Consider the following 24,510-nt stretch of genomic DNA (forward strand, 5'->3'; position numbering starts at 1 on the left):
GTTATCGGTCTATAATTACTTGGAACTGCACCTTTTGCTGGGTCTTTCATGATGAGATGAGTTTTCCCAGTTGTTAGTCATTGTTCAATATCACCTCCTTGCAAAATGTGATTGAACTGTTTTGATAGTTGTTTATGAAGGCTTGTTAGGTGTTTAAGCCAAAAGCCATGCACTTCATCGTTGCCTGGCGCAGTCCAATTTTAAATTTTCTTTGCACTTTCACTTATTAATTCTGGTGTTATTATTAGATCTTTCATTGGTTGGTTACATTTTTTGACCTCTTTCATCCAGCCTGCTTTTTTATTATAATCTATTGGATTGTCCCATAATTTTCCCCAGAATTGCACTGTTTCTTCTTTATTTGGTGTTTCTAGGTTTCTTGCAGTTTCTCCTTCTATACTTTGGTAGAAATGTCTCTGATTTGACTGGAATTGGAGATTCTGCCTGTGTTGTGTAATTCTGGCTTCATATCTGCTAATCTTCTTTGACACTGCTGTTATTTGCTGCTTTATTATTTCCAGGACTTCTCTAATTTTCCTTGAATCTAGGTGGTATTTTTGGATCAGATACTGTTTGGTGTTTTCATTCTTCAACTTCTTGTCTTTCATATCTTTCAGTTTACTCGCATCTGATCTAAGCCTGGAGATTTTATTTTCTAATCTAATCTTCCATTTAGGTTATGTACTACTTCCTTTTTTTACAGGTCCATTGATCTTATATCCGAGCTCTTGTGTTGTTATTGTTGCTGCACTGTACATTAGTTGGTTTGTTTCTTGCAAATTCTTGGTTGTTATTTCTGCAAGTGCAGCATTGACATCTTTTAATGCCTGAGCAAGTTGTTTTTTGGCAACTGTTTTTGGAGCTGGAAGTCGAACCCTGGCGGTTGTTTGGTTCATGTGCTCAGTTATTTTTTGCTTTAGTTCTTGTTGCTTTTCTGTTAAACGGCATTCGGGTTTTTGAGGTGATGGCAAAGGGGAGGTTGCCTGGTTTTGATTTTGAAACAGCTCAACAACAGTGGCATCCTCTATTTCCGACACCTCCTCCACCTGCGCCTGAGCAACTTCTTCAGTTGGTGGTAATTCTTCTTCCATATCTTGAGCCTGTGTTGCTCTTTGCAGTTCTTCCAGCTCAACTCCTGTGAATACTTTATTTCTTATTATGAATCTTCTCTGGTCTGCTAGCCTTTGTTCTGTTATTTCTGTATCTGGATGCTTCTCTTTCCAAATTTGGCACATTCTTTTTAAATAACCTCTTCTAGTTGGACTAGACTTGTAATAGCAGATCATTATTTCCTTGTTGGCATTAATAATAATAATAATAATAATAATAATTCAATTTCTTTCTTTCATGCATATTACGATATGGTCCTGAAAAAAAACAACACCCCAATTTTTAGAAACACTTTTATAAAAATATTGGTCATCAGCATAATAAACCAGTCCTTTGTCTCAAAATCCAATTTAATTGTCTGTTTCAAGATCCACCATTTTTGATATAACATTGACAGTGTGATTCAATACATCTTTATGGAAGTGAGTCTCACTGGATTCAGTGGGGTTTACTCTGAGGTAAGTGTGCATAAGATTGCAGTCTAAGAGTGGCAAAGTATATTAAAACTGATCAAACTCCAGAGTGAAAGAGAAAATGTGTTACACGAAATAGGGTGTGTGGACGGCTGGAAAGAGGCATAGCAGCACTGAATCTTGCTATACGATAATGCTATACCATCATGCATCTAAGCTAATATTGATCTTGGATGACAAATGGTGATCAATCTGTATGTAATACTTCTTGGTCAGTTTTCAGCACTACTTTAACGAATATGTTGTAGTCTTCCATTCTACCGGTTGATGTAGTTAAAATAAATAATAGGAAGTATTATGTAAGTAGTAACTTAATTAAAAAACAACATTAGGAATCTGAAATATTCATTCATTCATTCATTCGATTTCTATACCGCCCTTCCAAAAATGGCTCTAATGGCTCAAAAATGGCACTAATTATATTGTATGTAATTAGTGCCAGAAAGTCACCTTTTGCATCAGTAATATAAAATGAGTAGTTTAACTTTGATCAGTGTTACATTGTGGGAAGTATACAAGATTGATAGCTATAAATATTTGATTTCTATCACATTTAACTAACAAGGTCAAATCATAATCTGAAATTGTACAGCTATTACTTCACTAACAGATTTGATTTTATTGGTAATTCAAGATAAGAAATGTTCTTAACCAGGAAAGAAGTTTTAATCTCTCAGATTTTGAAAAGTTATAATTGCCTCTAACAAAAAAAAATATGATCCAAATATCACTTTATGTTAGTAATGAATGACTAAGATTTGGTATAATCGCTGTTTGACACAATGAAGACGAGACCTCAGTAGTGCAGTAACGAATGCAACGTGGACCTTTCTTTTATGAAAGGTTCACAAAGTATATTACCTTTAAGCCTTAAAAATACTTCAAGATGTTTCCTCAGGTGGCATTTACCCTGCTGGAAAATGTGTAAAATTTACATTTCAGGCAATAGAAGAAACGGCTGCCTCTTGTCAGAGTGTTGAAAGCATTTATACCATGTTTGGAGCTCAATGAGAGTACAAAGATTTTGGAGTATGGTTTCAAATAAAGTTTTTGAAATGTTTCACTTCACTCCAGCTTATCCATGGATTCATTAACATTTCTTTTAATTATGTAAAATTATGTAAAATGTCATCCCCATAGGGTATGGAGCTTTATGTCTGTCAACATCCACTAAGGCTACTTCCAGACAGAGATCTATTCCGGCTTTTTCACCACTTCTTTCTGTGGTGGTTGCTGGTTGTCCAGATGATGCACATCCCTCCTGAATTTTTAACTTCACTGCCCCTATTTGTCAACAAGCAGTAGTTTTTTGAGCACTATTTTCTTGGCGACTTGAAGATGGAAGTTGTTTATTGCAAAAGGATGACAGCTGCAGTGTAGACAGCAACTTCCAATGAGGCCACTCCTCAGCTTAGGAACAGAGGAAGCTGGCTTCTGCTGAGTCAAACCACTGGTCCATCTAGTTCAGACTGGCAACAGCTCTCCAAGGTTTCAGACAGGAGTCTCAGTCTCAGCCCTATCTGGAGATGCTGCCAGGGAGGGAACTTGGAACCTTCAGCATGCAAGCAGGCAGATGCTTTTTCCAAAGTGGCTCTATCCCCTAAGGCAGGGCTGCTCAGCTTGGGCCCTCCTGCAGATGGCCTACAACTCCCATATTCCCTGGCTATTGGCCACTGTGGCTGGGGATTATGGGAGTTAAAGTCCAAAAACAGGCTGGGGGCCCAAAGTTGAGCAGGCCTGCCCTAAGGGGAATATCTTACAATGCTCACGTGGGAGACTGTGTAGTCTCCCATTCAAATGTAAACTTGGACAGACCCTGCTTAGCAAGGAGGACAATTCATGCTTGCTACCACAAGATCAGCTCTCTTCCCCTAGAGGGTTCCATGTGAGTGGGATTACCAACAGGATAGGCACCAATGCAGTGTCCCATACCTGCCCATTCTCAACTTCCTGACTTGTGCTCCTGGCTCACTTCACCTCTGGTTCTCATGCTGCACTGTGGGTTTTTGTGCTGTGGGTTTTTACAATTAATTTCCCTCCAAAATACACCTTTGCAGTACAATGAGTCTCTGTGACCCCTGCAGAGACAGAACAACTGGGCTACCTGTCTCCTTACAGCAAGTTTGGCTGAAGAAGAGCCATCTTACTTTGGTGTGGGGTTGTTGTTGTTTTTTAAAAAGTCTGCTTTCTAGTAGGCTTATGAGATCACCTGGCATCCTGTGTGTGTCTGTCTGTCTGTGTGTCCGTGTGTGTGTGTGTGTCTCCCCACATCGACTCCTTAATGCCTCGTCCAATATGAACCAAATCAGGTACAGTTGTAAGGACATATAGGGACACCTAAGTGGCATAGTCTGTGGTGATGTCATCCAACCCAGTTGAGATGGCAGATGCATAAACCTTTGAGGCACAAGTGGCCTAACTTGTGGACTGCCAAACTGATTTGAACCAAATTTGGTACAGCTGTAGTGAGTGACACACAGGGACACCTCAACGGCGTGGTTTGTGATGACGTCACCCACCCCAATTCAAGATGGTGGACACATGAACATTTGAGATGCAAGTAGGCTAACTTGTGAACTGCCTAACCAATTTTAACCAAATTTAATCCAGTTGTAGGGATAGTGACAGACAAGTAAGCTAGAACAACTTGTTTAATTTGCTATTATTGTTCAGAGTTCCTCTGCTGCAGAACTCTGAAGCAGAATTCTGGGGAGCTCTGCCATTTTAAAGTTTTATTGATTTTTACAATATCTTAGCAATCAAGTTATACTTAAGTAAATAATGACTTCCCGCTTACAAGTCTGCGCGGTTCTTGTTAACTATACAGATAAGCCATTGCTATAATATTACAAATCCCCCACCCCTTGCCTCGTGCAGGTGGGAGGGTGCTTGTCCCAGCCCGGGTCACGAGGCCCAAGGAGCAGCCTTCATTGGCTGGCTGGCCCGTGGTGGGCGGGGCTCCGTGAGAGGCTGAGCGTTTCTTCGCTTCAGCCTCTCAGTCGCTTTCTGGCTTCCGTGGTGGAAGGAGCTCGCTTGCAGAGCTCCTTCCTTGGAGGCTAGGTGGGGGGAGCGCCCGACAAGCGGGCGGGGTGCAATTTCGGCAGTGAGCTGTCGTGGGGGCTACAGCGTCGGCGGCGGCAGTGGTCCCCCTAGTTGTTGGGGAGCTCCTTGGGAGTCTTTCGGCCTGGTCGCGGCTGCAGCGTTTCGGGGCCTAGCGGGCCCGCGGCGGCACATCTTGGGCGCTTCTCCACCAGGGCTTTTGCCCTTCGGTTTGTTGGGCATTGGGGGGTTGCTTGGGCGGTTGGGGCTGCTGTTTCTCCCCCAAGGCAGCCTATTTTCCTTCAAGGGTCTCGTGCCACTGCGATTTGGTTTTCTTTTCTTTTGGGGCTTATCGGGCCTGCTTAGGAGTGGGCGTGGGGTTGGCCTTCCAACCCTGTTCTGAGTGGGCTTGTAGGCCTGGGTGGTGACTAAGGGTCTTTTTGTTCTCCGTTATATATTTCTATCTATAATTTTACAAATTATTTTTTTTTAAAAAAAGGTGGTGGTTTTGTGCTGGTTTTCTGTGGGTGGTTTGTTGTGGGGTCTATCCTTGTGGGTGCACCTTTATTCAAGAAGATGCCGGGGAAGGCCAAGGGTAAAAAAGGGGGGCGCCCTGTCAAACAGCCCAAGAGGCCTGCTCCCCCACAATCGTCTTCGGATGAAGAGGATGAAGAGATGACTCTCATCTGTGGGTTAATTGCTAGAATGGAGGCTTTGGAAAAGGCCAAGGCAGCCCCTTCCGATAAGGGTGCTGGTCCTTCGGGTGGGGGTGGCGTGCCTCCTCCTAAGGTTCCACGTCGGACTAGGGGTTCTGTGAAAAGCCAGCTGCTAACATCTCTTTCTAGTAGGTTGGCCGCACTTGAGGAGGGGCTAAGCCCTGCCGGACCGGGCCCTGCTACACCACCATTACCGCCTCCTGCACCTGAGGTCCCAGCGCCTGAGCAGCCTTCACCATTGCTACCTCCGCCTGCAGCACCGGCTGGCCAGCTGCCAACGGATCCGGCTAATCCTTTGCCCCCGGGTGAGCCAGTTGCACCTACACCACCCGGCGGCACCGGCCAGTGGCCTTCCTTTCCCTGGCCGATGCCTGCCATGGGTGGATGGGGCCCAGCTTCCTACTGGCCCCCTAATAATAATAATAATAATAATAATAATAATAATAATAATAATAATTCAATTTCTATACCGCCATTCCAAAAATGGCTCAGGGCGGTTTACATAGAGAAATAATAAATAAATAAGATGGATCCCTGTCCCCAAAGGGCTCACAATCTAAAAGAAACATAAGATAGACACCAACAACAGTCACTGGAAGTACTGTGCTGGGGGTCGATAGAGCCAGTTACTCTCCCCCTTCTAAATAAAGACAATCACCATGGTAAAAGGTGCCTCTTAGCCAAGTTAGATATACACAATCTTGGGGTGCGGGTTCCCCGCTGGTTTTTCCCGGGGTTATGGCAGGCTTACAAGGTGCTGCGGAGCAGGTTTGGTCAGGTAATTGGCCTCCCAGTGGGTTGCTCCTGCCCCCGGGGGTGGCTCCTGCTTCAGTTACCACTATGGGGTCCCAGCCAGGTTTTTACCCAATGGGTATTGTGCCGTCTCCACAACATGCGCCCTATGGGGGTATGGGGCTCCCGCTAGGCGATCACTTGCTCCCTTCTACGAAGGAAAAAATTCTGAAGGGGGAATATGTAGACATATTTAGTTTATTGTTTAGGGAACCCGAGGTTAAGCACAAGGAGGGGGAATCCTGTAAGGAGCATGAAGCCACCAAGAGGAAACCAGTTGAGAAAACTTGGAACAACTGGCTTTCCGGCTTCACGATTTATATGGGGGTTATTGTTCAGGCCCAAGCTGCAAGGGGTCCTGCCCTTCTTAAATACATGGACATTATTCACAGGGCGGTCTCCGACTTTTCCGGATCTTCCTGGGTGCGATATGATGAGAGTTTTAGAATGCGGGCAGCTTTGGATCCCACCTTACCCTGGGATGCTCCTTTGCAGGAGCTATGGCTGGTTACTATGTCTCCAGCCCGGCCAATAGAGGGAGACAGGTCGGAGAGTGGGCATTTGCTTTCTAAACCGTCCGGGGTTCCACCTGAGGGGGGTACGGGGCAACAGTGGGTTCAACCCCACCTTGTTTGCTGGGAATTCAACACCAATGGCAGGTGCTCCCATTCCCCCGTCGGTTTAAACATCCCTGTGGTGTCTGCGGGGCACGTCACCCAAGTTCCTCCTGTCCTAGGGCCAAGTTCGGGGGCTCCGGGGGCAAGTTTAGACAAGGGAACAACAAAAAGGGTGCCCCTCCCCCACCCCCTTCGAATAAAGGGTCCTAGCCCTGTCAGGTTAAGGGTGCTGCAACGGTTGTTGTTGGATTATCCAGACCGTTCAGCGGCTTTGTATTTGTTGAGTGGCTTCCGGGATGGGTTCCGGATTCCCTCTTCGGCGCGTAGGGGTTTAAGTAATTCCTGCAACCTAATATCGGTGGTGGGCAAGGAGGAGATTGTATTTAGGAAGATTAGAAAGGAAGTGGCCACGGGCTGGGTGATGGGGCCTTTTGCTAGCCTTCCCTTCCCGGGCCTTAGGGTTTCGCCATTAGGGGTGGTTCCTAAAAAGGTCCCTGGTGAATTCAGGTTGATTCATCATCTTTCCCATCCCAGGGGGTCATCGGTAAATGATGGCATCCCTGATAGCCTATGTTCTGTATGTTACACCTCATTTGACGAGGCCGTAAAGGTAGTTAGGAGCAGGGGCCCCGGGGCCCTCTTAGCGAAATGCGATATTGAGTCCGCTTTCCGCCTGTTGCCAGTGCATCCGGATGACTTCGAGTTGCTGGGTTTTACTTTTGCAGGTAATTTTTATTTTGATCGGGCTTTGCCTATGGGCTGCTCGATTTCCTGCGTGGCATTTGAAGCATTTAGCTCCTTCTTGGAATGGGCAGTCAGGCGTCTAGCGGGCCTCTCCTACACGGCTCATTATTTAGACGATTTTCTTTTTGTAGGCAGAGGGAATTCTAGGGAGTGTCACTATTTACTGTGCTCCTTCATGGAGCTGACGGACCAGCTGGGTGTGCCCTTAGCACAGGACAAGACGGAAGGGCCGGTCACATGCCTTTCCTTTTTAGGAATTGAGCTGGACACCATTGCTGGTTGCTCCAGGCTGCCTCAGGCCAAGCTGTTTGTCCTCTTGGACATGGTTCGGTCCCTGGGTCGAGCCCGTAAGGTCTCCCTGAGGGAGCTGCAAGTGGTTTTAGGTCACCTCAACTTTTCTTGCAAGGTGGTGGCTCTGGGCCGGGCCTTTTTGCGCCGGCTGTGTGACTTGACGGTGGGTGTTCGGGCTCCCCATCATAGAGTGCAGATTACGGAGGGCGTTCGTGCTGACCTTGCCCTCTGGGAAGCATTTCTTACTGACTTCAATGGGGTCACGTTTTGGCGACAGGATAGACTACTTGAAACCGACCTACAGGTCCACTCTGATGCGGCAGGTGGAATTGGGTTCGGGGTTTATTTTAGGGGATGTTGGTGTTCCGCTAGATGGCCTATGGAAAGGGTTAGGCATGGGATTGCTCGTGATTTGACTTTTTTAGAACTTTTCCCAATTGTGGTGGCCGTGCATATTTGGTCAGCTGAGTTTGCCAATTCTTCAGTTTTGTTCTGGTGTGACAACCTGGCGGTGGTCCAGATTGTCAATACCCAGACCTCCCAGTCACCGAGGGTCATGGGCTTAGTTAGGGCTTTGGTTTTACAGTGTCTGCGGGCTAACATCCTTTTTCGCTCCCGCCATGTCCCGGGTATACGGAACGACATAGCTGACGCTCTGTCTCGTTTTCAGTTAAACAGGTTCAGAGAGTTAGCACCCGAGGCTGCCCTACTCCCAGAACCCATGCCGGCCTTTCTTTGGGAACTTGGCGGGCGGAAGCACAGCAGGCCATAGCGGCATCTCTGGCGCCTAGCACCAGAGCGAGCTACGCAGCCAAGCTGGAGGCTTTCTCGCTTTTTCGGGAGTCTGAAGGTTTGGTGGATGTTTGGCCTGTCCCTGTAGAACACATCCAGCAGTTTCTGGTTTTCCTTCATAGGGCGGGGCGTGCGGTGTCCACCCTGGGGGGCTATTTAGCCGCGCTAGCCTTTGAAGCCCAGGTTCGAGGGGTTAGTGACTCATCCGCCGACCCTCGGGTGCGGCGTATGTTAGAGGGTTGGACCAGGGCGGAACCCAGGCCCAGGGATTCCAGGCGCCCTTTTACTTTGGATCTGGTGGCTCCCACATTGGACCGCCTGGTGGGGTGCTGCTCGGGGCCATGGGAGGTGTCGTTGTTTAGGGCTGCAGTCTTAGTTGCCTTCTTTGGGGCTTTTCGCCCAAGCAAGCTGCTCCCCCGCAGTGGGTCCTCCCCCTGGGACCGCTGCTTGCAATATTCCGATTTAACATTCGGTGAAGGGGAAGCCCGCTTGTTCCTTCGTCGCTCTAAGATGGATCAGAGGGGCAGGGGCCAGACAGTTCGCCTTGTAGCGGCCAGGGAGGTGAGTGTGTGCCCCGTAGCGGCCTTGAGGCATTACGTTGGGTTAGCCCCTTTTGCAGGGGGCTGTCTTTTTAGTCATAGTGATCAGACTCCTCTTACGCAGTATCAGTTCCTGGCGGTTTTGAGGAGGGCTCTGAGGGCTGCGGGGGTTCCCCTCCAGGGATTGACGTTGCATTCATTTCGTATCGGTGCAGCCACCACTGCTACGAATATTGGGCTGCATGAGTCTGCCGTCCAGAGGATTGGAAGATGGAGGTCCGTGGCGGTCAGGCGTTATGTGCGCTGACAGTGGGCGGTTGTTTTATGTACTGTTGACTTGTTATATTTTTTCTTGACAGGTGCTGGTGGGGCGGCGGTCCCGGTCCGAGTCCTGATGTGTGGCCATTCCTTGGTCTTTTGGGCTTTCAAGCGGGCCAGCACCTCCCGCTGGGGATCCCAGCTGGGTTTTGGATGCAAAGCTTCAGTTTACTGGTTGGGCATGAGGGGCATGCTCTGGAATCAGTTGCTTCCAGCGTTAAGGGATCATTTAGACAGGTTTCCCTCTCCTGACATTCTTGTTCTTCATCTTGGGGAGAATGATCTAGGCCGGCGGCCTGGTCTCGCCATCTTTCAGCAAGCCTCATCGGATTTGGCTATTTTGCGCAGGTGGATGCCTGGTGTATACGTGATTTGGATTAATTGGCTCCAACGCAGAGTTTGGCGTGGTGCTCGCTCTGGTCTTAGTCTAGAGAGGGCACGCAGAAAAATTTCAGCTGCAATAAGCAGACTGGTGATGGCAGCTGGGGGGTCGGTGGTTCGGCAGCCGGATTTGGCTGCTCGCTTCCCTGAGCTCTTTCGCCCTGACGGGGTGCATCTTTCCGAAAAAGGTTGTGATTTATATTTACACAATATCCGTGAGGCTCTTGCTGAAAGTTTAGGCAAATGTGGGGCAGGAAGGTCAAGCGATGGCTAACCTTCCTGGGTGGCAGGAACAGTGCGGGCTGTGGGGTAAGGAGGTATAGATTTAGGTGAGCACCCTTGGGCATTTTTAAGGTGGATTGGTCAATCGCTTCCTTGTGGCCTGTGCGGCACGGGAAGACTTTGATTGCCAAGAAACCTGCTTCAGGGCTTCACCAACCTTTGGGCTGTGCGGTCTGGGGCGGTAAAGATCCGAAGCTGTTCAGATCCCCTCTTTAAAAGGGGGGGTTGGCTTTGAAGGAATTGGGCAGGAGCTGCCTGCCTCTTTCCTGAGCCAGGGTGTGTCGCCCTTGCGGGCAATGGGTAGGACGTTTTGAATCCTAGCCCATGCCTAGGTGCCCGCACTGTTTAAGTTGGTGATTAATCACCTTGTTTCAGGCTGCCATGCCTGTTGTTGTTAAATATTAATAAAGCGTGGCCCGTTTCTCCCATTAAAAAAAATGTCTCTGTGTCTTCTTGGGCCGGGGTCTGGGTACAATCCCCCTCCCCTTGCCTCATGCAGGTGGGAGGGTGCTTGTCCCAGCCCGGGTCACGAGGCCCAAGGAGCAGCCTTCATTGGCTGGCTAGCCCGTGGTGGGCGGGGCTCCGTGAGAGGCTGAGCGTTTCTTCGCTTCAGCCTCTCAGTCGCTTTCTGGCTTCCCCCTCCCTCCCTCCCTGATGCAGAGCGGGTCTAGCGACTGGTCGCCTTTGGGGCCGAGTAGGAATTTTTTGCTCTCAACTTATTGGCTGTGGTTGGGAGTTTTTTCGCCTACTCCGTTCTGTAGTCAGTTGACAGTTAGGTTTTAGGTTGGCCACGTTGGCAGGAACAGTGCGGGCTGTGGGGTAAGGAGGTATAGATTTAGGTGAGCACCCTTGGGCATTTTTAAGGTGGATTGGTCAATCGCTTCCTTGTGGCCTGTGCGGCACGGGAAGACTTTGATTGCCAAGAAACCTGCTTCAGGGCTTCACCAACCTTTGGGCTGTGCGGTCCGGGGCGGTAAAGATCCGAAGCTGTTCAGATCCCCTCTTTAAAAGGGGGGGTTGGCTTTGAAGGAATTGGGCAGGAGCTGCCTGCCTCTTTCCTGAGCCAGGGTGTGTCGCCCTTGCGGGCAATGGGTAGGACGTTTTGAATCCTAGCCCATGCCTAGGTGCCCGCACTGTTTAAGTTGGTGATTAATCACCTTGTTTCAGGCCGCCATGCCTGTTGTTGTTAAATATTAATAAAGCGTGGCCCGTTTCTCCCATTAAAAAAAATGTCTCTGTGTCTTCTTGGGCCGGGGTCTGGGTACAATAATATATACTCTGCCTTACAATTCGATTTTACCCTACCCCAACCTGCTGTGCCTGTGATACTAAATTTCAAACCCTGCTGAAAGGTCCATGTTAGAAAAATAGTTCTTTAAGTAAAGCAAGAAAGGTTCCCAATCTTCTTTAAAACACTCCAAGTTTTCGTCTTTTATAAGTGCTGTAAGTTTTGCCATCTCCGCATATTCCAAAATTTTTATCAACCAGTCTTCTTTTGAAGGCATTTTATTATCTTTCCATTTCTGCGCATATACTATTCTAGCCGCCGTGGTTGCATACATAAAAAAGTTAAATTTCTTCTAGAGAACTCTCCTTGAGTTATTCCCAACAAGAAGGTTTCTGGCCTCTTAGGAAATGTCATTTAAAAATTTTTCTTCAGCTCATTATATATCATATCTCAAAAGGCCTTTGCCTTCCCGCACGACCACCACATATGGAAGAAGGTTCCTTCACATTGTCCACATTTCCAACATTTGTTTGAAACATTTTTATACATTAATGCTAATTTTTTCAGTGTCAGATACCACCTGTACATCATCTTATAACAATTTTCTTTTAAAGTACACGTGAATTCTGGGGAACTCTGAACAATTATTGATTGATTGATTGATTTGATTTGATTTGTATCAAAAAGGCCCTTCCAAAAGGGCCTTCCAATAAAGCCATTAAAAAAAATCACAGACTTCCTGCTGTGTGTTCAGTGCTGCAGCAGTCTGATTCTCCCTTAGTACCAGGGCTACGTTATTCACACTTGATATTCAACACATGTTCTACACTACACTTCCTATCAATCAATTATCTTTATTTGGTCCATTGACCAGCAAGCTCTTCTTATCTGTACCTTGCATTTGTGAGGGTCTGTCCTTAGGTTCACTTGTAAAATGAACCTATGTACAGACAAGCCTTATTCACACATTATGTGTGAATACAATGAGTGTACAGTGTACACAGCTACAGATTTGTACACAGGTATAGTTATTCACATGTTATGTTGAACAAAGTGCAGTAGTAGCAGGATACTTCCTATCTGTACCCTGAATTTGAAGCTCATGTACCCAGGTTTGCTTATAGAATGAATGCAGGTACAGTCATTCACACAAAAATATGCACGAGTGTCCAGACATCTGTACACTCATACAACTTAATATCTGAATAGGGCTTCCCTCACACAAAACATGTACATGTATCCAGATACCTGAACACACATACAACAGCCTTCCTGATTAAACCTGAGCGGGATCTAAAATTCATTGAGCGGGCATAAAAAAACATGTGAGTGCGGACACACCCACATGCCTTAGAAGGAACATTGGTACAGACATCTGTATGCATATGCAATGTAAGGTATGAATAGGGCTCTCAGGAATGATGTTATACCAGCTGTTATACCAACTCTAAACAGAATTGGTATAACAGGATCACAAGGGGGAGATAAGAACAGCCCTGTTGGATCAGGCCCAAGGCCATGTCTGCTGCTGGGGTGACAGACTTTGGGTTTACAAAGAGGGACACACACACACACACACACAGACACACAGACACAGACACACACACACAGTAAACATCTTGGTTCCAATGAGGTTTTAATACCTCAAATGACTTTTTAAAATCTAGCTAGTTTCCTTCACACTCACCATAAAGGCAAAGTAGAGAAATGCCTGGGCTCCCAACATGCCATGGGGGTTTGCCTCAACTCTGGGTATGTTTCGGGGAGAACCACCACCCTGCATCTTTGGAGTAGGTGCAGAGAGAAAGCTTAGCAGTTCATCAGTTAGGTTGGTAGATCCCCTGCAGGGGGCCTTCTGATATCCATGGGCTGCTAAGGGGATCTACAATTCAGTTGTCCAGTTGTCAAGGGCACTGGGCAGGAAATAAATGACAGATGGGCAAAATGATAAATGAGAAAAGAGTATCATGGTCAATTCCTGATCCTTTAATGTGCATTTTTTGTACTGTTCAGCATACAGCAAGGCTCAAGGGGGAGGCAACATTTAATATTTTAGTCTGGTTTTTAATGATATATAGTTTTAATTTTAATCTGGTTTAAATGTGTGTGTTTTTAAAATTGTAATTGTTTTATTATGTTTTTTATTTTATTTTAATGTAAACTGCCCTGAGCCACTTTAAGAAGGGTTGGTATATGAAATGCATCAATGAAGGAATGAAATATGATCGGTTGTGATAAAGTAAATCTTGGACAATCTCTTCCTGTTTACAGCCCTCCTGTGACTGGAGAGTGGCACTAGAGGGACAAATGTGGATGCCTAAAGGTGCATACAGTATAAGGGACCAACTGGGCTGTGTCTGTAATTAATTGAAACCTACCATAATGTCATCAATTAACAATGCATAACATTTTAAGAAACCATGATCTTTTAAAAAATAGGGAGTTGAACCAAACCGGAAAAACTGGTTCATAAGAGGTGTTTTCAGTGAACAAGAACCGAAACCCAAAAGCTCTTGGTTGCTTTGAACTGGAGCTGGAACTGAACCTCTCAACACAAAATGGTAACTGATTCCAAATGAATTTTCAGTACTCTGGCACTTAGCAGACTAATCAGTCATTTTCAGTGATTTCCCTGCCCGCCCCCCGCCCCCCACATCATGCTGCATGTAGTTTGTACAAGTATTTAATACTTGAAAATGTAAACAGTGTTAAAAGATAAAAATTTCCCTGAGATAAAAAATAGATCACCACATCCAGACTGTTTGGGCATGGCTAAGCACCATTAAAACCAATGAGGCATTAGGCATGGCTACCTTAAGTCCCATTAATTTCAATGGGATTTAGTCATGAGAAATTAAGTCTCAGGCCACCTTCACACGTAATGCCAAACTAGAGGCTGACGAGGCAGAAGTTCGATTTCATAGTCTTCCAAATCCATGAAACTGCAGTTTATTCACAAGAGCGACCTGAGGTTTCCCTCCTCAAACCATAAATTGAACCTTTGGTATTAGAGCCAGCGTGGTGTACTGGTTAGAGTGCTAGACTAGGACCAGGGAGACCCGAGTTCAAATCCCCATTCAGCCATGATACTTGCTGGGTGACTCTGGGCCAGTCACTTCTCTCTCAGCCTAACCTACTTCACAGGGTTGTTGTGAAGATAAATTTTAAAGCACACTGCTCTGGGCTCCATGGAGGAAGAGCGGGATATAAAATGAATAATAATAAGAAGAAGAAGAAGAAGAAGAAGAAGTGAGTTTCTCTGGTTGAACCTCAGGTTTTGAGGCAGCATTGTGTCATCCGAATTCTGCCACTACCATAACCTGGATTTTGTGCTGTGCCTGCTCCCGAAATCATATTGCTCATACAACCCAGAAACACGGCCGCTTTATGCCTGCCATGCTTCTCACTGGTCACCTCTCAGATTCTGTGCCCAGCCCCCTCCCCCCATTTTCTTTCTCCTCCCCCTGCTGCCTGGCAATAGCAGCCCAAGTGGCCCATTGGCAGAATCTGCATGCTGAAGGGACCACGCCCCCCACTGGCAACGTTGGATGGGCCTGAAGCATGTATCCCACGCAGCAGCTTAAAGTGGTGCAGGGTGAAGGTGGAGCTTTATGCCAGGAAGGCAAGAACACCACAAATCATCTTGCCTTTTAGCCTGACAAGGCATAGTCCGCAGGAAACACATTGCCCACCAAGAACTGGGCACTACAAAGTCTCTGGAGTGTGTGCAGCTAAATCCCAGCTACTTGCCCGGCATCGAGGGACAGTTCAATGGCAGGCATGGCACCCAGCGTGGCTGTGTGTAGTGCCATGGAGATGGTCCTTTACAGCTTGTAGGGGTGTGCATGGAACCGCGGAGCTGCGGTCCGGCACTGGGGTGGGGGGTTCCTTTAAGGGTGGACGGAGGGTTTACTTACCCCTCATGCTGCTTTCCCCCGTCCCTCACCATATTTTCTTTAGTAATTGGGGCGGCAGGATACCTCCCTGCCGCCCCTTCTCCCGGTGCTTGGCTACACAGTGTAAAAGCCTTGTAGAAGCCTTTTGTGCCCGCACGCAATTTAATCGGTGCAGTGAATGCACCTTCCCCCGCTTCCTTCCTTACCTTCTGTGGCTTAGTGCAAAAGGCTTCAAAAGGGTTAGTGCAAAAGCCTACCCACGTGCCCCTACCTCCTTCAGTAATCGGGGTGGCAGGATACCTTCCTGCTGCTCCTTCTAATCCTTCGCTGCAAAAGGCTTTTTTAGAAGCCTTTTGCATACGCGATGTGCTTTTAGAATGGCCTCCGGACCGGTCCGGGCACATCACTAATGGAGAAGGAAGCCAGACACAGATCTCAACAGAGGAGGGAGTTGCTGTGGGCTCTCGGAAGCTTGGGGAGCATGGCAGCAGCACCTCGGAGCACTTTCCAGAGGAACCAACTTCAGGAACAACAGGGTGATGGTGGTGGTGGTGGTGCAGGCTTTTGGGAAGCTAAAGGCCGGCTGGCACACCCTGTACATCTTGCTGGATGACAAGGAAGATCTTGTACCCAAGGTCACAGTGGCCTGCTGCATGCTGCACAAGATCTGTGAATCCAGGGGAGATGTCCTGCTGTTGGAGCACCCGGATATGCCATCCCCACTAGGAAGGGAGAGTGGGCAGGTGCCCAGGCAATATGTGGAAGCAGAGCTGGTACACACCACTTCCCTGCTTGAGGGGATCCAGGGCAGCAGCAGGAAGGCGCAGGCAGTAAGAGCAGCTTTCTCAAGACACACATGGGAGCATCTCTCACTGGCCCACCTGCAAGGTGGGCAGGTGCGTGGTGTTGGAAGGACTCACTGCTCTTAAATTGGGTGAAGCTTGAACACCACCAGTGGGTCCAGCTGTGGCTCTATGAACGATCAATCAAGGATACACCTGGACTGGCCATGCCCATTGAGGGCCTGCAATGACTGAAGTTAAAAATAAAGTTCTAACGTTTTGCCCACAAGCTTTGTTGGTTGCCAGTGTCTATGCTAGCTGCCCTTTAACTACCTGGCATGTTCACAGGAAATGGGGGAGGGGAGTGTCTACACCTGGTGTTGATCTTTGCTTCTCCTCCTCTGCTTTCATTGTATTGTGGAGTCACTGCAGGGGCCGGTAGGGGTGGGGTTGACAGGAATGGGCTTGGGATGAGGATGAGGACTGCTGCTTTGTGCAGCGTTTTGGGAAAGAAGGTGGAATGGGATGGTTTCGGACCCACAGGAGCAATGGCCTGTTATTGGGGACCATGGACAACCAATGTCCTTTTGGCACCAAAAGGAGCAGGAATAACCAGGAGCACAGCTGGAAGCTTCCTGGGAATAGATTTGGCCTTCCTGGGGTAGACCAGGAAGAAGGAGGGGCTCATCTTCCCAGAAACTGGAGGTTGCCAAACCATGGTTGAACAATCATCTGTGGTATGAATCCCGGTCTTGGTATTTAACCTCAGATTTGTCAACCCGCGATTTCATGCTATGTGCGATGGCGGCCTCAGTGTTGATCAGAGACAATTGTTGGCAGCGGAAAGATATGGTTTCTATTATGCTAGAAGGATACAATGGAGATTATGTTCTTACATCAGATAATTCAAGACTCTTGTTTACATTATACAGTATTCTTTGAAACAGTAAAAATTATTCACAACTTAGTATTCTGGTTTGCTCTGAACCTTTTAAAAAAACTATCATCCTTGATGTTGCTTGTTCTAATTAATCACTTAATTTATTCTTATAAGATCTTCCATTACTTCTCCCAGTGCTTATGAGACTTGCTCATCGTTTTATTGAACATGCCAGACATTTACTTCTCATAATGTTTACACTGCTGCAGCCTTCAGCTGTTCTCTGCTGGAATGCCATTATATAAATACATAAATATATCTTTTTACAGTGAGAATCAATCACAGTGCACGCCTTGAGCGGAAGGATCCTGTTGACATTGAATGCTGGTCTTTCTATTTGTAAATAAAACAAACAAAAAGTTATTTTCTCTATTTCAGTTTGCATGTCAGACTAAATGAGGCCACTCACTGCCATATACAGTAATATAGTTCAAGCCTGGCTCTGGAGTTTCCAGAGCCATTCCAGCCCTCAAAAAGCAGCATCAGGAGGTGATCCCTTGACATTAGTAGGACATGCACTAACTCAACTGCAGCTGAGGCTGATCACTGAGGGTGGAGATGCATGTTACCTTGGCAAATGCATATTCCCCAACCTGCATGGACTAAGAATGCAAACACAAGTTGCACTTGCAGGGAAGAAAATACAACTAGGGAGGAGGGTTGCTTAGTCCCAAAGCATGATCTGAAAGTATATAATGCAGCAATTTAAGTAGGTCTGAATCTGGTCAGTCCCTAGATGGGAGAACATATGAGAGTTCTATGTATGTACGGCCACTTCCTTAACAGCAATAAAATGTGGGATACATAAAGCTTTGATACACATTCCAAGGGCAATCTTGCTCCTCATCCACACACTGCTGCAAAGACTGGGAAGGTCTGCAGGTGGAACTGAAAAAAATCACACAAGGTCCTAGCTTAGTATGTGCTAGGCTCATGCAATCCAATCTTACCCTCTGTACACACACCAACCAGGGACCTTGTGTGATTTTTTTCAGTGCCACCTGCTGGCCATCCCAGTTGCTACAACAGTGGTAATGAAATAAGGCAAGTTATTCTCAGAATGCAAGAGCTGCCTGGCAAGTGGTACTGCGAAATTGCACAAGTTGGAGTAAGATTGCAGCTGGAACTTGCATGAAATCTTGGAATATCCCACACTTTATTGCCACATGGAAATGGCCTATTTCGCCTTGAGTTCCATTAGGGAAAAAAGGAGGGATGTAGGGGCATCCACTGAACCGATTCTGGCAGTGTGGTTTGAATTAGAAACAAATTTGAACCTGACTGTTAGGCCACAAGCCGTTTTGAGTCAAACCGGCCCTCGGTTCAGTTTGATGGTTGCAGCAGGTTGAACTGGTTCGAAACCTGTTTGATTCAGTTTGAGGGGTATGCTTGTAAAGGTGAATCCAGTGAGGATTCACCTTTACAAGCAAAGGGGAACCCTGCCTTTAAAATACTTCTAGTGGTGGCCAGGGGGCTGGAGAGAGGGCACCTTGCCAGTAGCACCAGCAGCAACTCCTTTAAACTCTAGACCGGATCCAGTGCTACTAGCAGCACAGCCCGGTTCCAGCCTCCATGCATGAGTGGAGGCCATTTGCGTGATGATGCAGATCCTTGCAGATTCCCCTTTACAAGCATACCCCTCGAACTGCTGAACTGGTTCTGAACTGGTTCCATTTGAAGCCTGGGTCCGTTTGTTTCGAACTCAGACTGGTCTGGTTCAAATTTGAACCAGTTGAACTGGCCCGGTTCGAATTGAACCGGTTTTGAATAGAACCAGTTCCTCACATCCCTAGAGGGATGTAAATAAATTTGAAAAGTGAACTCTCTCTCTTGTACCTACTGATTTTCTCCTAAAAGGTTTCACAGAAAGGTCATCTTCTCCTACTAAGCCAGGCTTGTTTCTAGACCCTGGCTGGGGATCATTCTTTGAAATGCCCAGTGAATTGCAGGGAAGATCAGTCAATGGGCAGGGAAAATAATAAATATTTCCATACTGCCTGCAGATTCCCTCTATGGGTGCTCCCCCCACCCTAGTCTCTGCTTTAAGGTTACAAAGAAAATGCAGGGATGGGACTCTTATGTTTTCCTCATAACATGTAGTTCCACTCTGAATATTTGACTTCCAAAGCAATTAGTTGAACTCATGCTTCAAGCCTGTTTTTTGGTGTTGTGCCTGACCTTTCATGAGATTTTTCTTAGTCGTTTGCAAGTCATCTTGCTTTCAGCTATGTAGTCTCCACTGGGAACTGAAATGCTTGACATTAGCATCCTTCCTCCCCTTTATTACTGTAGAGCCTATCTGAGCATTTTCTGGGAGCACATTTTATAGCAATACATTGCCAATAAGGCAAAAGAGCGTTGCACTCCGAACGTCAATTGTGTGAGCTGCTCCTTAGGTGAGAAGCATAACATTATTCAGTGGGTTTTCTTTTTCAAAAGACAAAAATAAATCATACACACGCTCCAAATGAATATATGAATTTCTCCCTGGATTATAGAGGCAGCTCTCCTGAATAAACCACCTTCATGTTTTTAGTCGCCTATAGATTTTCTACCTTGACAAAAGAACTGAAGCTTAGTGCTCTGGATTTTGACAACAGAAGCAGTGGAAGCAAAACAGATTATAAACAGGCATTTAGAAAACAAGTTACACTGGCATGTAATTTTATTTTCACCGAAGGAAGCCTGACTGGATACTCTGCAAAATATGCTCTAGTAGGATATATTTGCCCAGTACAGTGGATAATTTCCCTTTATTTTCTCCTCCTACACACAGTGGGAAAATGAGAGGACGTGTTCCCACCCAGTGAGTATGCCTGCCTCACCTCCTATACCCCAGGACGTCTATTTGTGGTGTAATGTTTAAATAGGGTGCATGTCCTATATTAAATGTAACTATGGATGGTCTATTCCTCCTCTCACCCTCAAATCCAGGAACCAATGGCACCATTTAAGCCTGTGAGTGTTGAGTTGTGCATATGTGGTCCACCCTCCCTGTTCAAACACAACACCTCTGCATGGTCTACTGGGAGTGGCAGAGGTGTGCTTGCCAGCTGTGCAGGCAGGTAGGAAGGCTTCATGGCACAATCTCCCTCCCTCCCTGTGCAGAGCACATATCAGAGAGTCTTGTCAAGCCAGGCCACTGTCATAACAAAAATATAGCCACTACTTGGGAAATGGAGGTCTTCCACAAGAGACATAATAACAACAACAACAACAACCCAACACCACCCAAATCTCTAAAAGAAGAGGAGAAAAAAAGAAAGTAGAGGGATGTACTTTGGCACCCCTGAGTAGGTCTGAGTCTGAGATATGCCAGCTTCCTGTGTGGAGTATACGTAAAGAGATTCACTTAAGCCATTTTCAGTTCCACATTAAGAAAGTGTTTCTTTCAATAGATGGTACAGACTGAACCCCAGTTCGAAAAGCATACATTTATTTACCACTGCAGAATCCCAAATAAAGATGTTTCATCTTTGTGCACATCAGCTGCATAGTATTAAAAATGCAAACATCCCTATTGCCTAACTAAAAAGCTGAAACATACAGAGCCTATGGCTAGAGAAGGGGAGACCGTGAGCTGCTTCTAACAACAACAGAAGATATATATGTGTGTCCAAGCTGTAAGTGTTTCTTAGCGGGGTCCTGGGTAGGTCGAAAGTTACATTTAAATTGATCCTTTGTGTTTTAGTCCTTATACTAAAGTAGCAAAATGCCTGGCATTATGCAAGGTGAGGGGGCAGTGGAGGGAAGAATTGTATATTGAAGGAACCAATGAGCAGGCAATGCCTCTCTCCACTCAAAGGCACATTGCTTCCCTCTCCTTGACTCACCCTGGTATCTTTGCCAATGGAGGTGTGAGCAGGGGAGCAGACAGAGGGAAAGCTTGTGGAACAACTCCTGACATTTTGCAGATGGGGAAGGAAAGACACTTTGCGGGGAGCGCGGGAGAACGTAGGCTATTAGGGTTGCTGGGGGGAAGTTCAGTAAAACAAAGGAGAAATTATTCAGATGCTTAGAGGGAGATTTGCTCCCCAGGGACCCCTGTAACATGGAATCCCTGATGTTGTTAACTGCAACTCCCAGCATCCTCAGCTGCAATGGTCTTTGGCTGGGGAATGCTGGGATTTGTAGTCAACAATTTTGGGGATTCCATGTTACAGGGAACACTGCCAGGGATGGGGGACAGATTGTGCCCGCACACCATAGTTACAGTATATCTCCAGCAGCAGCCATACCAGCACTTAAGAGAGTGGGGACAATGGAAATATCTTGACTTCCTAATAGTCCTAGACTTCACATTGTCTCGGATTATACATTTGGTTCTTTCCAAGCTATCCCCTCACTATCTATTGATTAGAGTTGAGAACAAACAGAATCATTAGATTCCACTCTAAAAAACAAATTTCCCTGTTGGCTCTGGAAATGTGCAGGAAGACTTCGAGGCTCTTCTCACGACCAGCCCGCTCTCCCCACACAAGAGCAGCAGTCTGCTCTGGGCGGTTGCAGCAGCCGCCCACTGCCAGCTCTGTCACAGAGCTGGCTGGGGCTGGGGAGTTCGGGGGCTGCGCGGCCCCCAGAAGTCCCAGCATGCCCTGCATGAGCACGCAGGGCATGTGGGAGAGACCCCCGAGCTGGGAGGCTGCTTTTTAGCCTCCCGGTCGGGGGTCTACTCATGAGTTGTCATGCTGTGGAGTTCTGCCGCGGCAGCACACGAGTAAAAAAACTAGGTTTGTGGCGCGCTCGCTCTGCAAACATGCTTTAAGGGCAGGGGCACTGTAGCGGGTTACCCGCTTAGGAACCACTGGGCTCATAGCCCAGCCCGGTGGTTCACACAATGGGAGAAAATCGGGCTAGCCTCCGCTAGCCTGATTTTCTCCCATCGTGTGAATAGCCTCTTAGTATACCCCTGCTAACTTGGCAAAGAGGCATCTTTTACCATGGTGATTCCCTTTATTTAGCAGAGGGAGAGTAACTGGCCCCATCCACCCCCAGTACAGTACTTCCAGTGACTGTTGCTGGGGTGTGTCTTATGTTTCTTTTTAGAATGTGAGCCCTTTGGGGACAGGGAGCCATCTTATTTGTTTGTTATTTCTCTTTGTAAACTGCCCTGAGCCATTTTTGGAAGGGTGGTATAGAAATCGAAATAATAATAATAATAATAATAATAATAATAATAATAATAATATTGGTCTTCCTTGTGCATGTTTTGAGGCATCCAGTAAAATCACTATTCCCCTCCCCTAGAGGCCAGAGGCCTCCAGGCCTGGCAGGAGAATGTAGCAAGGCCCAAGGACATCCCAGGCTGTGCTGCACCCACTTCTCACATATTTCTGGAATGGACCTAGAACCCACCAGAAAGCAGTAAGTTCTGGGCCCATCTGCAAATGCTTCTTCACTAACCCGAAGCTGTGGTTTTGGCCTGGATGACAGAACTCATCCAGAATTCAGGCTGGGACTTTTGTGGCAACAGGAACTTTGACTAAGGACCACTTCATCTCTGGGTGTTCTACCATATATAAAGTCACCCAAGTCTGAAGCTCAGTGAGATAAGCATGGGAGCACCTCTGGATCTGTGATAACGACCACTTCAAGCAAACTACAATGGCGCAGAAGTTGCTGCTTCAAGAAGAAAAGTCATTCAAGGAGCTGTAAAGGAAAAAAACACCCAACTCCAGCCATTTCACATCTCTTTCAGGTGAAAGTGCATCCCTGAGTGGAGAGCTACATTTTACAGGCAAGGGCTGATGCTGTGGGGAGAGAGGAGGGGGGACAACAACGCAAGTACTGTATGCCATCCTATTAATATTAATGTGAGGAAAGGTTGAAGTTTGCTGCTGGCAGTTCAGCTTTAAGATACTTGCCTGGGAGTCAGCCTGCAAGAATGAACAAAACAGATAACATCAGTACGTGAAATGTAACCCTTCTGAGTAAATAAGCGTCGTGGCTGAAGACGCTCAGAGAACACAATCCATTAATAAACACTGAGGGTCCCAGAGCTGACACACTGCCAGATACCACATCGATGACATCAGATTTAAAAACATGCCACAGTGACCATCAATGACTTTGGAGAGCCAGGAAAGAAGAGAAGGGCAATAAGAGCTTAATTGTTTTGGCAAGCAGAGCAACTGGATGTCATCATCTTCCTCCATGCTACGCTGGGTCCTTGATCTCATCCATCGCTTCAAAGGACTGTCTAGTTTAGGGGTTCCCAATCTTAGGTCCCCAGATGTTGTCAAACTACAACTCCCATGGATGAGATCAAAAGGATAATCTAGTTTAGGGCTTCCCAATCTTGAGTTGCTGAACTACAACTTCCATCAACGCCAACCACATTGGCATTTGTCCATTGTGGCTGTGAATGATGGGAGTTGTACTTCAACAACATCTGTGGACCCAAAGTTGGGACCTCTGGTTTCGTTGAAGACAGAAAGAATCAGACCCTGCACTTTCCACTCCTAGGTTGCTGTTCTGCATCCAGCTTGAACCATTACTGAAAGTCCCTGCTGTTTGTTTGATTGATTGCTAGCATGCAGTCAGCTCTGAGTCACAAGAGAGACAGGATCTCAAATGTGCAAAAGGCTTTGTGATGCTAGGAGCTTTCCCAGGCAGCAGGCTTTACCGCGGGTTTACTGCAAGGCTTTTATGCGAGTTCAAAACTGCCCTCCCCCCCCAAAAAAACCAGTGCAAAAAGTGCATTTTTTTTAACCCCAGATTTAAATCGGGCTACATTCTAATGCACAGTGAAAAGCCCAAATTGTGGATGAAGTGCTCCCTGATAGCTCGCAGGGACTTTGGGGTAAATCTGGCCAAAATGTGAACACACACCCTCCATTCCGGAGGAAATGTGGGCTAAAAAATCAAGTGTGGAAAACTTCCTGGTATGAACTGTACAAAGAACAAATGGTCAGTCCAGATATGAAGGGAATAGTGCAGAGACAAAATGGCAACCAGGGCAGGCGGGGGGAAAGCATGTTTTGGAAACATTATTGCCCCCCACAAAAAGCATTCCCTTTGTCAGTGGTGTGCACTACTTTATGAAAAGGTGCAAAACTACACAAGGGCAGGCGGAAATGTGTCCTGTTGCTGAGGCAACCAATGCGACACTCCCTTTCCCCACCCTGTTTGGTGCAGTTCACTAGCTGAAGCAGTATGTGGACAGAAATGCAGGGTGAGGCAAGCATCTAGATGCACATCTAGAAAATGGTGCGGTGCGGATGGATGACATCTGCAGGTGAGTGTGCAACCAGATGTGGATGTCAGTCATATCCACTGCCCCACTTTCACTGGCAGGTTGTGGATGTGCATTCAAGTCCACATCTCCATCCAGCTAAGGGAGAGGGGCCTGTGTTCGCTCCTCTCCCTGGAGGCCCCTCAGAGTGAGGGAGATAATGAAGAAAATAGGGAGGGGTGGAGCTGGGGGCCCCTCAGGAACTGTGGGGCTGGGTTCTTGGAAGCCTTTTGCTCACTTATAGCTATACCCCTGTCTCCACCCACCACCTGCCACAACCAGCCCTGTGTAACTACACACAGCTAGAGCCAGACTGGAGCCAGTGATTTGGTAGTC

The 24,510-nt window shown here is 46.8% G+C and overlaps 1 protein-coding gene across 1 annotated transcript; it reads left to right on the forward strand.

The window, feature by feature from the left end:
- Positions 1 to 4,545: 4,545 nt before the first annotated feature.
- Positions 4,546 to 11,322, forward strand: LOC128345967 (uncharacterized). Its single transcript, XM_053298755.1, has 2 exons — positions 4,546 to 5,643; positions 9,473 to 11,322. The coding sequence occupies exons 1-2, from the start codon at positions 5,199 to 5,201 to the stop codon at positions 10,084 to 10,086; spliced, it is 1,059 nt and encodes a 352-aa protein (XP_053154730.1). The 5' UTR covers positions 4,546 to 5,198; the 3' UTR covers positions 10,087 to 11,322.
- Positions 11,323 to 24,510: the final 13,188 nt, after the last annotated feature.

Source organism: Hemicordylus capensis, chromosome 1, assembly GCF_027244095.1.
Source record: "Hemicordylus capensis ecotype Gifberg chromosome 1, rHemCap1.1.pri, whole genome shotgun sequence".
In the NCBI taxonomy this organism is placed as follows: domain Eukaryota; kingdom Metazoa; phylum Chordata; class Lepidosauria; order Squamata; family Cordylidae; genus Hemicordylus; species Hemicordylus capensis.

Excerpts from the sequence above, each read along its gene's own strand:
- LOC128345967 (XM_053298755.1), top strand. The coding sequence starts at position 5,199 with ATGCCGGGGAAGGCCAAGGGTAAAAAAGGGGGGCGCCCTGTCAAACAG. Across the intron at positions 5,644-9,472 it reads GGCTAATCCTTTGCCCCCGG|GTGCTGGTGGGGCGGCGGTC; the intron begins GTGAGCCAGTTG and ends TTTTCTTGACAG.